Source organism: Clupea harengus, chromosome 4 (genome assembly GCF_900700415.2).
Source record: "Clupea harengus chromosome 4, Ch_v2.0.2, whole genome shotgun sequence".
Classification (NCBI taxonomy): domain Eukaryota; kingdom Metazoa; phylum Chordata; class Actinopteri; order Clupeiformes; family Clupeidae; genus Clupea; species Clupea harengus.
Genome location: NC_045155.1, coordinates 4,739,764 through 4,756,075, shown reverse-complemented (window position 1 = coordinate 4,756,075; position 16,312 = coordinate 4,739,764). Strand labels below are relative to the sequence as shown.

At 45.0% G+C, this 16,312-nt stretch overlaps 1 protein-coding gene across 1 annotated transcript in view; it reads right to left on the bottom strand.

Moving 5' to 3' along the window:
• The window catches only part of plxnb1a (plexin b1a), a 46,884-nt gene that overhangs the window by 23,317 nt on the left and 7,255 nt on the right, over nucleotides 1-16,312 (bottom strand). The window contains exons 2-4 of the mRNA XM_042707509.1: nucleotides 3,547-3,625; nucleotides 2,213-3,306; nucleotides 726-908 (exon numbers count right to left, since the gene is read on the bottom strand). Of these exons, the coding sequence (XP_042563443.1) occupies nucleotides 726-908; nucleotides 2,213-3,306; nucleotides 3,547-3,556 (1,287 nt within the window). The 5' untranslated portion in view covers nucleotides 3,557-3,625. The remainder of the gene's footprint in view (nucleotides 1-725; nucleotides 909-2,212; nucleotides 3,307-3,546; nucleotides 3,626-16,312) is intronic.

The following is a 16,312-nucleotide window of genomic DNA, read 5'->3' as shown; positions in this document are numbered from 1 at the left end:
TGTGTGTGTGTGTGTGTGTGTGTGTGTGTGTGTGTGTGTGTGTGTGCGCGCGTGCGCAACCATGTGAATATAGATATAAAGCAGGCTTGGCTGTATGTTTCGGAGTAAGACAGTCTCCACCTATAAGGTTAGAGTTGCTTGTGTATCTGTGCATGTGTGTGTGGGAATATGCGTGTATGCATATGTGTCTGTACGTTTGCTGTGTGTGTGTGTGTGTGTGTGTGTGTGTGTGTGTGTGTGTGTGTGTGCTGTGGTATTCAGAATGTGTGGATGATATAATCCCTTTATAATGGGTTACTTCTGGTCAGCTGCATGGCGAGGGGCTTTGATCTTATACCTCAAAGCCCAGTCAGTCTGGAGCTCAGGATGGTATGGCCCACTGCCTCCATTCACAGACTTCTTCACAATTAGCCAGTAAGACCACCTCCATGATAAGACTCAAGTGAATGTATTCACCACACTTCAAATGACAGAATGAGTGAATGTAAAGGTGTAAGTGCATGGAAACCAGCTATGTGTCAGGATGAACATAAAAATGTACCCATATATTGCTTAAATTATACACTTGCTATATATTGATTGATCCCAAATGTTAAGCACTATTATTTGGTAACAAACCACTTTCTACCATTGCCAATTCAGTCAACTAATGAGCTCAGTGTCACACTATGACTGTACCACAAATATTTTCTTAAGAGGCAGCTCAGGTCAAGACTCTGATCTACCTTGTGTAGGTTTCCCTTGGAGTCTCCCAGGAAGGCGATGGTGTGCTGGTCCCTGACGCTGACGGCTACGGCTGAGAGGCGAGCTGTGGGGCTATCCCAGAGTGCCCTGCTCTCCACCGCCGCGCGGCTGGCCATGGGGCTGGGGGTGTGGTCGGAACCACAGGGATATGCCTTCAGGGTGTTCTGCAGAAATAAAGAAAATAAACACGCCCGTTTTTTTAACCTCCCCCAAGTTCTCATACCATTTTCTGTGCATCCTTGTATCAGACTCAGCAATAGACAGTGCTGAGGTGAGCTTTTGTACAGGGAGTTGATGGGGAGGGGGGGCTCAATCTATGTTTTGTTTAAATAATCTCTAGGCCGTGACTAAACCAGACCCCCGCTGAATACCAGTAGAGTAGCTCCTTACTTCCAAAGAAAAGTTAGATGCATATACATGGTGACACATGTAGATGTCCATGTTCACAGACTAAATATAACAGACAGATTAAAACAGAAGTCTGGTTCATTCTGTCTCCCTCGTGTTGATGACATGATGATGTCATGCTAAATCCTCTCATTCATTCAGATGCACTCTTTTCACGTACAGTAGAGTTTAGTCACTCCATTGTCTCTATGAGCACAGTGATCCTCTTATATTGCCTTAAGCAGATTGCGAGCAAATCAGATTACTAACAGACTGCAAGTTTGCTTCGCAGTTTGAACTAAACACCCCTGCAATTTTCCCTCTTATGCCCTCTGAGACACCAAGGCCACCTGTGGTTCCTTTTTTTCACAAAGCCATCGATGTGGGCCAAACTGAAACTCAGGGCCTGTTTACAAAGCGTTGTGTATGTGTGTGTGTGTTTGTGTGTGTGTGTGTGTAAGCAAGCATATGTGTGTGTGTGTGTGTGTGTGAGTGTGTGTGTGTGTGTGTGTGACTGCATATTGTGAAAAATGTGCATGTGGAGGTATACAAGGCCTCCCCTTACTTCCCTTGGCAGACTTCATTAGAGGAGCTTTACTTTGTTTGTTTTATAGATCCCTAACGATCCCATTAAATCACGCTCGCCGTCCTGGCAACGGAGGCAGACGGGAGGCGGGTCACGCAGAGGTCACGGGCCCCGGGGCTCATGGCATGGCCTGGCGTCTGGGATCTGCTGCCCGTTTGACATGGGCCTCATTAGGACCCTTCCTGGGCTGCCAAACTGCCCTCCTCTATCTGGCCTCCGCATGCCAAAGCACAGGGAGGATGCCCACTGCGGCTAGCGCCGAGGCATGATGAGGACAGACTCCAGACCTCAGAGAGAATTAGCTTCAAACCAAGTCGGTCATGTCTTTAAAAAGCCTCTTGACATTTGCAGGACATGTCACATGGTAGTGAACAAGGGAACATGGACAGTATCTGACAAACATGTGAAAATGCAGTTTTGTTTACTTAAATATATTGCAGATACCAAAACAGTCAAGTGATTAATTCTGTCATGTCCTGAAATTGGTTGTCTTACCCTTGGCAGACTAGCGCAGCTTGATTTAACGTCATACTCAATGTAGGCCACTTCAGCGCCACCTTCGCCAAACCCCATCTGAGTGTAGCACAGGTCTCGTGTGGCGTCCATCTGATGGTCCAGCTGGTCCAGCTGGTAGAAGCAGAGAGCGGACTCCTCACCGGGCCCTATGGTTGAGCTCACCCAGGGAGAGAACACCCCCACGAGCATCTCAGTCCCAGAGCCTGTACTCCCAAGATCGGCGGCCTGAAGGAGGTTGTAGTTTTTCCCAGTTGACACGGAGTGACACACCAGGGGCACCTCCACATAGGAATAGTAGGCGGCGTCATCGAGACACACGCGGGCCACGTAAGTCCGGTACTCACGAGACGTGGCCTTGAGGTCTCGTCTGTAGAACAGGAAGTACACATGTTCCCGGCGGGAGAAAGTGGTCACAAAATGGTGGTCGTACTCCGACTGCCGCCCGGCCACGGTGAGCTTGGCCGTCTCCTCGTAGGAGAAGATGGGCTCAGTGGTGAGGTGGCGCGTGGAGATGGGCGGCTGGCTGCTGGTGTAGCCCCGGCCCACGTACAGCACCGGGGGAGCGCCGTCCCGCGGCCGCACCACCAGGCCCACGGTGGACACGGCCGGGTCGTTGGCCGCCACGTGCTGCGTGTCCACGGGCCGCTCGGCCGAGAATAGCACCTCGCTCACCGAGGCCAGGCTGCGCTTCTGGCAGGTGCCCTGGTGGACGCTGCCGCAGGTGATGAGCTGCATGGAGTAGGGGTCCACCAGCATCAGCTTGTTGTGGTTGCTGGCGTAGCTGGCGTGGGGGCAGTGGGCCTCGGTGACCGGGGGCAGGCAGTCCTTGCTGTCCCTCACGGGGCCCGTGCGCTCCTCCTGCTCCAGCCGCAGGCCGTCCAGGCCGTCCAGCTGGAACAGACGGTCGCGCGCCCCCACGTACACGGTGCCCACTGAGGGGTCGGGGTGCAGGGCCAGGTGCTCAAAGATCGTGTCATTGGAGGAGAAACGGGGGTATCTGTGCTCTGTGTGGATTCCAGTGGCACCGAGGAGAACGAGCTGAAGCAGGACACAGGCGAAGGCCATCCCGAGCACTGCAAAACACACCAGATGATTTACATTATACACAGTCTGAATAGGCAGCACAGCACTGCAAAACACACCAGATGATTTACATTATACACAGTCTGAATAGGCAGCACAGCACAGCAAACAAATACATGATTTACATTATACACAGTCTGAAAAGGCAGCACAGCATTGAGAGAGTCTTAGTGGATGGTAATAAAATGATTTATATGGGAAATGACACAGTCAGTTACACAGTTACTCACCATTTGTCATGGATATTAACGTAAGGAGGACTGTCTCCTTCTGTCATCAAGTGATGTAACACATTGTTTTAGGAAATACCTAAGAAAAAGTGATAAATTCTGATTAATATCAGGATAAAATTACAATGTTCATGTGATACATATGCCTACAGCAGCAAAGTAAACCTAGTATGAAAATGAAATCCTTATTTCATGCGTTTCAATTCTAACTTCTGTACCATACTAATATAAAAAGTGACAGAGAAACATGCCAAAACATATGACACAACCTCTGGCAGTTGTTTAGTATAAAGTGCTGTTTGGAAACCCCTCAGCTAAATCACTGGAACACCTTTACTGCTAGTACAGGAGGCTACAGTGCCACATTTTGCGTGTAAGGCTATTACAAGCCACCATTCAAATATAATTAGCTTATTCACTGGGTTATTTCCTCTGAAGCTGAGCGACAACAAGTGATATTTCACCGGGACATAGTTAAACAGCAGACTTTATAATTCAAGTGGCAGTGACATAGTGACATCACTGTTCTACCAGCATCCAACAGCCACGGCCTACAAAGCAATTGCAAATCGAATTTATGCTTTAAAAACATATACATCCCTCCACTCAAAATCTATTGAATCATTATCAGTCATGAATGAGTCTTTAGAAAAGCAATCTCCCTGACCACCCCACCCCACCCCCTTCTCACTACTTCTCTCTCTCTCTCTCATGCACGGAAATGGTGTCACTGGTTCACACAGGCCGCTCAGACTCAAAGGGACACTATTCTCCGTGGCGAGACACAGACTCCCTTCACAACACCGGAGACCTTTAGAAAAGAGGGGAGAGAAGCCCTCTTTGTGAGGCCAGCTTGCTATTGACCTTATGTATGGACTAGGGAGGAAATGGCACCAAGCCACACGTGCTTTTAGCCCCCCATAATAATATTGGCCCTGTCACTGAGATAGTTTGTCTACATGCTAAGTAGAAAGTTCCACTCTCCCTGAAGACTGTGTTGTTTGTTCACTGTGACTGGGTGCTTTCTCTGAAGGCCTTAAATGCTGAAATTCTCCAGGATGTATCTGTATGTTTCCGATCTATATCCATCTGTCATTGCATCCCAGGGAAAGGGATTTCCATCATTGTACTGACTATGCATCGTCCAGGCCCATTGATCTTTCACTTTTGACAGAGAACAGAGTGACCATAATTTTCACCCTTGTCAAAAAGCATGAAGTTACGCCTCCCCAACAAGAATCTGCTGCTCCTGAACAGACTGTATTGTTTGGAAGTGTTCCCAGGAGGGGAAACTGCCAAGGCTAGGCGGAGAAGCGCCAGGCCTCCAGGGCATGCTCCACACAGTGGGGCCTGAAGAATCCACCCCAGTGTCCAGTGAAGGAGGCTCTGGCTTTGACCCCACATTTTATTGGGGTCCTACAGAATGCCACACAGCCATGGATCTTTGGACATGGCACTGGAAGTGCTAATTTGCCATGGCCAATGATTTGCGCATGGTTTTCAAAGACAATATCCTCATTCAAATGGTCGTGACAGGTTGCCCGAATGGTTCTTGTAATGGAGTGTAATCCATCTTACAGACTCCTTTCAGCAGTGCCATTGAAACGCCTGTTAACTGTGGTTATGCCACATGCATTTCATTTCACAGTACACACCAGAGAAGACAGCTCAAAGGGAACTAACCATGACATGAACGAATGAAGGGTATCTAAACAAAACTTCAAAAAAATAGTTTTTCAAGGATATTTTTAAAGAACTAGAAAATATTTTAAAGCAAGGATTACTATTACAAAAAAGAGAATGCAAGAGTAAAAAAACAGAACACACAAAGGGAAACTAATTAAAAAAAAACTACAACATAAGTGAGATTCTTAATTGCAAGCAGATGGCTCCATAACATTGACCTTTAGTCAACTGTAGGCCTATATATAAAAAAAATAAGCTAGATATGGCTGTACTGAGACTTGAAATAATGATGGTCTCCACAAAATTTTTGTTTCTTGCCTCTTTCATTCCATAACCATTTATGGCAAACCAAATGTGATTCACACAGAGCTCCATCAGTTGTTTTGACCAATTTCCACTTGAAAATCCAACAGCAACATTCACCTTCTTCTACGCCATGTAAACTCTTGTCAGTGCAGTCTTCCTTTATTCTAATGCTGCCAAACAGTTTCCCAAGGGCACTGCTTTCACTGGGAGGCTGATGTCTGGTGAGCTTCCGTTGAGAGCCAACCGTGTGCAGACCAATCAGAGAGCTAAAGGGAGTGGCTTAGTTGATGACAAAAAGGAAACACTGACCCTTGAGAATTAGACTCAACTATGGCTAAGAAGCTTAACATCAGTGCTCAGACGTTATCTTTAGCATTTTATCACCAGTATGTATCACTGGAAATAAACTCAATATTTTTATGAGGGCACCTTGTTTGTTAATGATTTGTCATTGTAAGTACAGTGATATGTGTAAAAGGACAATAGCGTCAGCACAGGTACCCCCCCAAGGCGTGTCCTTTAACCTGTGCTGAGGCTATTGAGACACACCCAACCTGTTGACACACTGGTGACCCATACACAGATGCCACGCCATGCATCTAGTTGAAACAGCCTGCTGTGGCAGAATCATTAAGCATGCAATTGAAATCCACATATAGGATCTTGAGATGAGTGCGTTAGCACCCTGCGATGGGTGTTCTTGGTGTTCTTGGTGTTGACAGTGTTGATGGTGTTGACATATTTCAGTATACGGTGAATGCAGGTTGACTGCACCCTTGACTGAACAGCTCAACTGTGTACAAACTGAGAGGGATTGAGATGATGGAATTTAGATCACCATCAGACCTTCGAATATTTTCATCGAAAGATATCACACCCAATGATCATATCATTTAGGGGAACAGGAGCAACTGTGGCAACTTTAAACTATCTGTGTTGATTATCTCCGTGAATACAGGAGCCAGGTGATCTGCACAGCGCATCAGAGTTTCCCTGGAGACTCCACCAGGGCTGGCTGCTTTCCTGATATTCTGTTTACTGAAGAGCCTGTGGTCCACACTCGTCTAGGTGGAGTCTGTGAGTGAGTAAGAAGCTGAGATAGATGGACAGACCTGGGGCTGAGGTACCAAAAGAGGAGGAGGCCATTGGCTCACTGTAGAGATTCGCTGTAGCGTGATTAAGAAGAGGAAACTGTGGGGGAGGAGAGGAGGGCATGAGAGCTCATCTGTTTGATGTTGGTGAGTCTTTGCAGGGACCTCCAGACAGCTTGGATGTTGTTAGAGACATCCCTCTCCACAGTCAGTCCTTGTGTTTGACATTTGGACCCAGTAGTGTTTTGTTAAACTGCTGTTTTGCGTAATGATATCCCTTCTTGTTCCCAGACTTATTGCTGTATTATCGCTGGGTGAAGTATTTGAATAGTACTAGCAGAACTTGAGGAAAATCGGAAAAACACTTGTAGGCTTTACTTATAGCTTGCAAGCTCTATTTTCTCTTTACTCGATATTACAAACTGAAACAAATTTTATACACTTTTCTATATATTTCTATAACCCCAACAAATCCCTAGGAAGGTATTCCAGAACCACAATAGATTAGGTGAAAAGTGTGGTATGGCAACGCCAGGTTAGTTCTCTTGTGATACTATTCCAAACCGAAATGAGCAGATGGCAAGCATCCTTTCAAAGGGGCCAGCTTGGCTCCAACTCAACTGATTACAGATGCTAAGCGTATAACATAATTATTAGCTGAAACTAAAATATATACACAATATATAGGTTTATTAACATCGACATGTGATGTCAGTCTTTTAAGTAATTTAAGAGCACTGATATCACACAAGGAAAACAATGGAATGTAAAAAAAAGTCACAACTGACTGTTTAATTCTTGGGTGTGACAAGTTTCTCCCCTCACTACGACCACCATTGCACGTAACACACACAATGTCAAAAGAGGTGGACAAATATCCAAACGGGTGGATTTCATCTGGACTTTTGGCTGAGCAAGCCATGCTTTTAAACATTGTGTAACAGTTTATCTTATCGCTGCATGGTAGTATGTTCTCCCACCCCTCCCTCAGAGAGCCGGCATGAGTCTCCAGAGTCCCAATGCCAAATTACAGCTGGCAGGCTGACAGGCTGGGAGAGGTTATTTATAGGGCACTCGGACAGAGACTGTACTCAGCGATCGCCACACTCACATTCCACACATGATAGATGACAGGCCTCTGGATTGTCTGTCTTGTACCCACTTGAAGAGTGTCAATGCTCAGTGTCTAGAACTGTCTTTATCTTACAATGTCAAAATAAAAGAGTTAATTTGCAATAGCCCATGCAGAGTAGGTCATAAGTTTATTATTGGCATAATGAGCAGTCATATTGCGATTGTCAGAGCACAGTAATGGTAAAGACATAAAGGGCTGATGGCAATCACACTTGACGTTGTTATTGTAACTCTGTTTGTTTGTGGACAAAAACACAAAAAAGAGCAAGTATTCACTGTAATTTATTTTAGTATTTTAACCGACAAAAGTCAACAACACACAACTGAGTCACCACATTAGTGTCACCATTAGTGTATTGACTTTCTTTGGAATATGTACTTTACAAAGCGTACTGTCGGCCGGAAAGACAGATTGTTTTTCCCCCCATTCCCTGACTCAAGCTCCATCACTAACAGGAAGTTCCCATGACGATCTGAGCCCTGCTCTATATATAGAACCCTCAGCCTGATGTCAGACGGTCAAAGAGCAGGTGGGGACAAATGCGATACTGACATGTCACCCTTTTGTCGCTGTGGCCCTCTCTGCAGGGGCTGTCTACCCCAGAGGACCGGGCCATAATACTCGGTAGAGTGACAAATCAGTGCTCCCCAGGCCCTGGCGCACATGGCATCTTTAAATGCCTTCTCTCAGCTCTGCGCACAGTGCATATGGCAAAATAGAGGAATGTACCACTGGCGTATCAGTTAGTTAGAGAATACCTCACAGGACGTTGAGTGCTCAGAGATTCACAGTGGTGAAACATTCCTTCTCCTACGCCGTCTGGCACAAGAAAAGTGTGTTAACATCAGAACATTAGAGGAGGTGTGTTCTGCTTTAGGAACACAGTGCTAATCTCTGAGGGAGCACCCTACCCTGGCAACATTCTTTCTCTCGGCAGCTACCGTGCCTCGTTTGGTTTCAAAAGCCTCCTACAGCTCTTTAATCTATCCAATTAATGCATTTTTCATAAGACTCATTGTCAGCATGATCATCTCTGTGCATCTCTCTTGGTAATGGTGAGGGGCCAGTGGTCTAAGAGGCGACAGACCTCACGCCAAGTCATTAATAATAAAGGAGCATCCCACTGCTTCAAAGCACTAAAGAGGTGCACCTGCTTCCGCCCAGACATGCTGTCCTTCACAGCCCAGCCCTCCTTGGGAACTACAGGGGGGCATTGGTCATAGACACATGTGGATGACAGCCACTCTTTCTGAGGAGCCAGGCCCCGATGAATTATTGAAAGGGCTTTCAAGCACTGGCGTGAGCGCCTCAGTCCATCGCCCCCTCAGGCTCAGAGTAACAGGGTGAGGAGGTCAAGGATGCAAAGCCCAAAAATATAGGAAACGCATCCAGGCTTCAACCCCTTCATGACCCCAAGGTGTAACTTGAAAGGAAGGTGTGGAGGCCCATGGCTTCGGTTATACCAGGCACATAAATAAATCATTTCTCACACGTCAACATATATGTGTACACATATACACAAGCACTAGAGTCGCCATTACGATGAGCAGATGTTAGGTAGCTGGTCCTGATAAAAAACTGCACAGGATTTTCTCATGAGCTCATCAAAGGCAACTGGACAGATCTGTAAGTCCAGTGACACTTACTTACTTCACCACCGCGATTGGGGCTCCCGCTGCTGTGTGGCGATGTTTGAAAACACATTCCAAAGACGGAACATTCCAGAGGCCTGACAGATGAGAGCAGCTGAGCACTTGACACTGAGGATAGGCACATGCTCTACAAAGCTGGAAACTACTGCTCCACCGCAATCCCATGATATGGCATTTACACATTTAAAGAATATGTATTTATAGCAACGTGTAAAAATTTAAACACATGGTATATCCGTCCCATTAAAACAGAGTCACTGGAGTTGAACACTATCACGGAATCGATTTGGAAGACACTGAGCGGAGCGGGCAGAAGAGGGGAGGCCAGTAAGAGTCTGCTGGTCCAACCCTGAGAGAGTGGCCCTGTGGAGAGCTCTGGCCACAGTGGTGGGAGAGGGTGGACCAAGAACCCAGGCCATATTGCAGACTCCTGCTCCAACCCTTTCTGAGAGACACCAACGTATATTACCAGACACTAAAAGGCACTAATATATATATACTGTATATATATATATATATATATGGATGGCAATAAACAACCTTCTCCTGACGTACCCCTCACCTTTGGGTTTATCTCATTCATGTCTAATTCTCTGTTTCTCTCTCTTGTAGTGGCACTTTAATAAGGTTTCCCATAGCCCCATATATGATCTATTCCTATAAGACCTTTAGTTGAACTGTGCATACAGGTAGTCCCCCTGGCTGCCCCTATGAAAATTCAGTCAATCATGCAAATCCTATCAGGAAACAAAATTCAAATTTGTAACCATATGTGTGCACACAGGAATCACCCTTACAGCAAGCACTTATCCATCATTTGGGGTCAGTGTCCCGATGTCCACAGTGTCAATCCTTTGTGTTTGCGTAGGCATTTTCCTCTGTGTTAGAACAGCTGAAGAGGTGGAACATGCTTATTCATCTCTTAGCACACGCATCGCATGCATTACGGCCTACACAGCGCTCCATCGCATCAGACAAAAGCGCCTCTCTCTCGTGCCGCTGAATGGACTCAGAGGACCCTTTGTCGCTCTGGGTTGTCTTGACGACACCCCCTGCACCCTGAGATGAAAGAGGAGCACATGCAGTGCCTCTGAACTCATCACATTCTCAATGACTAAGAGCATAATCAGAGTGACTAGGAATTTCTGTAGGACACCATGAAGCATTGAATTCATTTTTTTTACTTGTGCACCACAAGCTTTATCATTACGACAAAATAATTTGGCCAATTTAATACCACGAGCAAGATACTGAGCACAAACATGGGTGGGTCGGTGCAATGCTCCCACGTGCCGCATGATAGCTTCAGTTTATGCGTGATGGGCGTTGCTTTTTGCTTTGCTTGTTGCCCGTCAATTAAATTAGGGCCCCAGGATATACAAAGTGGTTTGGAAAATAATCTATAGGCTACTTCATATTTCACATAACATGCAGCGGAAATAAACTGTTCTGTTGTTGTGATCCAGACTCGATTCTAGCAGTATATTTGAACCTTTCCTACATAAGGGTAACATGCTGTAGTCACTGAATTAAACTGTGTGTGCTGTCCAGTTCCAGACGACCTACAACTTTCCAGTTTCCACAGCTGTATTTTTAAACCCAAAATGGTAGTGTATTCATCTGTTACACCCTCTTGTTTACAAATGGCGGCATTTTCCTTGAAAGCTGCTCTAATGAGGGGTGAGGCCGGGTCTTCCCAAAGCCAAGATAGGCAGTGACTGAACTCACATCACCTCTGGCAGTCTCATAGAGGATCCCTTGTGAGGCCAGATTCTCACACAGAGTGGCTTTTCTGACACGGTCAATGGACAAACACCAGGCTGGCCCAAAGAGGCTAAATATTAGTAGTCTAGAGTCTCAGAGAGGTACGTTTGTGTGAGGACTAGTGGGGGATGCTCATAATGGTTGTCTCTATGGACTTAGACAGTCTATCTTCCTTAATTAATTAACAGCCAATAAGAGGTAGGTGTGTAAGGGTCAGGCCTGTATAAAGAAGTGCTAATTACTAGTAACTGTCAATCACTGATAATTACTGACGCTTTACCATAAATTAGTGCTGATAGAATAGGCTTATTAAAAGGGCTACCTTCTGAGAATATATGTGGACAAGGCCATCCATGTAATTTAATTAATGTACTTCTGCATGTGTTTCTGCTGGCAGATGACAGCAGTGTCTAAAGAAGGAAATAAACTAATATTTACCACACATAAACGAGTTCATGGTCAATTCTACCTAATAGACTTCACATCATGAGAGCCCAATTATGTTGTTTTACAATAAATTATTTTCTAAATTAATAATTTCTAAATTTCTTTGTGCTTGAGGGGTGTGTTCATAAATTTGCTTCAGTATGAGAATAGTGTTGAGGGAGACGTCCGACTAGAGACAAGGGTGAGGTGAGAAGTTACACTGAGTTCTGACTATCTGTCTGGCTCTCTCTTTTCACAACTGATGACGGTCACACGCTTAGCACTGAGGTAGCAGGAGCGTGCAGCATGCCTTGGATAACTTCAGGGATGTTTGTTTCATTTGCCCTTACAGTTCTCTTTTATTGATTACGGCATAATTTACATTTTGCAAATAGATCAGACCCTTTAGAATTGAAAACCATTTCAGGATCCTGCTTTTGTACTATCAACCCATGTTCCTCTTTTCCCAGAATTATCCTTGAAAGGTTACTCACACATGTAACTTTTTTAAGGATATTTCTGGATAAAGAGGAACAATTTTGCATCCTCCTGCATCGGGCACAATCCCATCCTTGTCTTTTCCTCTGCTCTTTAGATGAGAGATGTGTGGTCTCAGAACTTCACTTGCTCTCCCTGGGGAAACCACACAAAAAAAAAACCCCTCACAGTTTGGCTCCATTACAGCTTTGGCACAATTGTCCGGCTCTGACCAGTTTATGCCAAATGGCTTTCATCTTCTTTTTTTCTCTTCTGCTTTGTTTTATCATTTGCCAGGAGAACCAAGCAGAAGTAATGACTCTGTGAGGCTCCCGGGCGTCCACAGAGTGCCACATCACCCTCACATTTATTTGTTCTCCATTTCCAAAGCTATATTTGCTATTTGGCATCACCACTAACTACAGGAAGAAGGCTACTTGCAGAGAAACCCCATTTAAGTAACCCACACAGCTAAGCTATATTCTTACGATGTAAAAGAGAAAGGGGCCTTCACCCATAGCCAAAGACATGTTCAAATGCACAAACTCCTCAGAAGACATGGTGTATGTTTGTTTTTAGCAAAGAAAAACTTAATTGATCAACAAAAAAGCCTCTTGTTTCTATGCAGATATCTATATGATACAGCTAAATTGAATTGCATTCAGTGGGGAGCTCAGAATGCAAATCAGTAAAAATGTGTAATAACCTGCGTTTTTGGACCAGCGTCACTTAAGGAGTAGGCTGGTGCTGACAAAGGGATCTTTGCACAAATGAGGGTTTTAGCCGAGGCAGGAGGCAGCTTTCACAGCCTTCTGTTCCAGTTTTGGGAGACAGACAGCTTCATTTGAAAGACAATGGTCCTCCCTGTGAGGCACTTATTGTCTTCACCGGCAGATTGCAAATGAGAATAAGGAAAATCTAAGCTGTGGCTTTGAGAGTAGGAGGTCCTCAATTGTCACTTGCTTTATAGACTCCACACGCTTCCTTTACACCGCCCTTAAACACACGTATGTGTGAGCGCACACACACACACACGCACACACGCACACACAGAGGCTGGCAAGCACACAATAGCAAGTGATCAATCTCCAGTCCACTCGGTTTGTGCTGACAGAAAATCGTTCCTGATCGATGCGTGCCAAGTTGAAAAGCTAAACTAAGCTAAACACGGCTCTAATAGTGGGCCTGTGAAGTTGACATTGAAGGGTGTGCACGTGAGACTTGAGTGTGTGAGTGGGTGGCTGGGTGAAAGGGAGGGATGGGGGCTTGCAGGTGGTGGAAAATGAGACAGCTGCCTGTTTGTTTCCCCTCATCCGACGAATAAAAGAAAAGTGGACAGAAGCACGGGTTGAAGGAGGGAGAAGTTCCGCTCAGGGTGACAGAGGGAGGGTAGGGTGACTTTGGAGGTTTTGAGAGGATTGACAGGCACCATGATTCATAATGGAAGCTGCATCACAGCATGTGGTCAAAGTCAAGACAAAAGGCACACTTACGGCTTCATTCCCACCATGGAGCAGGGGAGAGGATAGAGAGGTGAATTCATTATTCCAACGCTTTCTTGTATTCCATTCAAACTGAAAAACTGCTGAACCAGAAGGCAATCACAAGACAAAGTATGCTAAACAAAATTCTGCCAGGCATTCAATCCCTTTTGCTGTCAAGGAACAAAACCATTGTGCTGAATTTCTATTCGTCTTTATACCTGGGCATAATCTTGGCGTCTCTATGCTGAAAACATGCATGTTTGGTCAGTGGTATGTGTGGAATGTGGCGAGTAAAGACATCATGTTTACGACTCTTTTCATCAACCCTGACATTTGTGCTTTAGCATAGAACATGATAAAATGGGATGTCACATAGCCTTAAATCAGAAAACAAAATGGTTCCTATCATAAGTATAGACAAGATGGGCAATTATTAGCTACGTATCTCTAAAAAGACACAAGACATCATGAGGGCAAAAGACATCGGTCTGATGGCTTGTGGGGAACCCTGCCGTTAGCTTAATTGAAGCAATCTCTGTGAGGCCACAGTAAGGGATGGGTCTTGATTTCAGCTGACACAAATGGCCCATAGACGGACAGAGTCCCCTGAGGTCTCAGGCAGTCTGCAAGAGGAGCAGACACCTGGGGACTGCATCAATGATTGATCAAATCTCCAAAAGAGGGCCACATCTGGGATGGAGCTGAAGGGAGGCTTCAGACAAAACAAGTAGCCATTGTCAAATGAAGCAAGGAGAATACGAAATGCATGCTGAAATAATAATCCTGTTACTCAGTAGTCTCACTTTGACTTCGTCTACATTACACTAGTTGTGGCTCGGTGGATTAGATTGTGTCTAACACTAACTTGACAGAAGAATGCCTGTTAGCATAACTTTGGCACATGTAGAGATGCTTGCTGACCAACAAAATGGCCTTACAATACCTGCTTCTGTGTAATGACAAAAGAAGGCAGGGTCAAAAGAAGACACAAAACATGGCATGGAGATCAATGAAGTGAATTAGTTTTGGTCTAATAGGCAGTCTTCTCACACCAACAAAGGAGGGAGCTAAACTTGCTCTATGCTATGGATTTGAAATTGAGCTTGGTTCAAGATATCTCGGACTCACAGTTCTTCACTGTGTCCATCTGAAAGTGTTAAATAGGATGTTGTGGGTGGGAGGACACCTGTTATGACTCACTTGAACAGCACATCTAAATTTCTACAAAGCCGCTTCACTGTCATAGCCCATTGTCATAATGGTAGTTCAGAGTGTTCAGACTTTCCTGATCCAGGCGGTAATCTTGACAATCTTAAGATACTTCAGGAACTATTTCTTGTTGTGTTTCCTGCACACTCATATCTTTCTTTCCCTTGGGATCACTTAGGCTTATTACTCATTCTGAGATTTCTGCCGTCATTGCCTTCCTTGAGGTTAGAGGATAGAGAGACACAATTTGGGAAGCTTTCCATGTCACTGGTGTAGTTAAAAAGGGGGAAGATTAATTGTACTTATATTCCTGCTCTTACTATTAAATCACTGACTACTAGAAAACATCTTCCACAAGACTTATGCCTCTTATAATATAGCGGTGCCTACAATCAATAATTATTTGTGGTGCCAAATCAGAATCATCAAGATCAGTATCAATCTGAAACATGCCTACTGCAACATCCCCTGCAATTATTACCACATGATCACTCAATCACCTTTAGGTTCGCATTGCGTGATCTGCCAGCTCATATTTTCCAACAAATCAGAGTAACCTCATGATGGCTATCGTGGCTCTCACTGGAGAAAACGAATATGATCTGACAGCACTGGGGACCTTGTCAACGTACGGCATACCAGACCACTGCTGGCTAACCACAGACTGCTTGGCTGTACTGGTGCCAAGCTGTGCACGGAAAAACAAGCAGGACAACTACTGCATGTGAGGCACCTCTGCAACAGTCCCACAGATGGCTCTTTCTGTCTGGGACTTCAACTGCCGTTAGGGCGGATGGTTTACTCAGCTGCCATGGAAACAGAGCCTCACAATTTAATGTATACCTTATTATGAAAGTACATGTGAAGCTCCCCTATTAGTTCACTTCTGTATGTCCACAGCACTTCCTGCTCAGCTGAAGTAAATAAGCCTTATCACAGAAGTTACTGCAGGGGACATATTTCTTTTAAAAGTGAAAGTACACTGCCCCAAGAGTTTATAAGGAGGCTTTATAGGTTTCAAATGTTTTGTAAAATATATATATTGTTTTTTTTTAGTTAAATCTAACACTTTATAATTTCAGTCCATTAGACAAAGCCATACATTAGCAGGTTATCAAGCTCTGTGTTGCACACTGACATCGTGAGTCAACAGATTAGCATGCAATGACCGTTTCTCTTTAAATACTTTCCTCTTTGCTGACCAGAGAATTGGAACAAATAACATGTCTGAATCCTTGGCCAAGCCTTCAACTTGATTACGAAGTTCAGCAGAACGGCAGAGCAAATATCTCTTTTTGCTCCTCATTGGCTAAAACACTCCGGCAACCGGCTGTAGTGGAATGGAAAGATGGCTGACAGGGGGCATCTCTCATTTGTCTGGAGAGCAAGCCCCAGCCAGTAAACACAGTAATTTAAGGCCACTTTTCAGGTTCAATACAATCATCCAGATTGCTGAGGAAGGCTCTACTACTCAAAGTCCATCTGGGATTGAGGAAAAAACAAGACTCGGAGTCTGCAGTGTAAGCACTGGCTTGA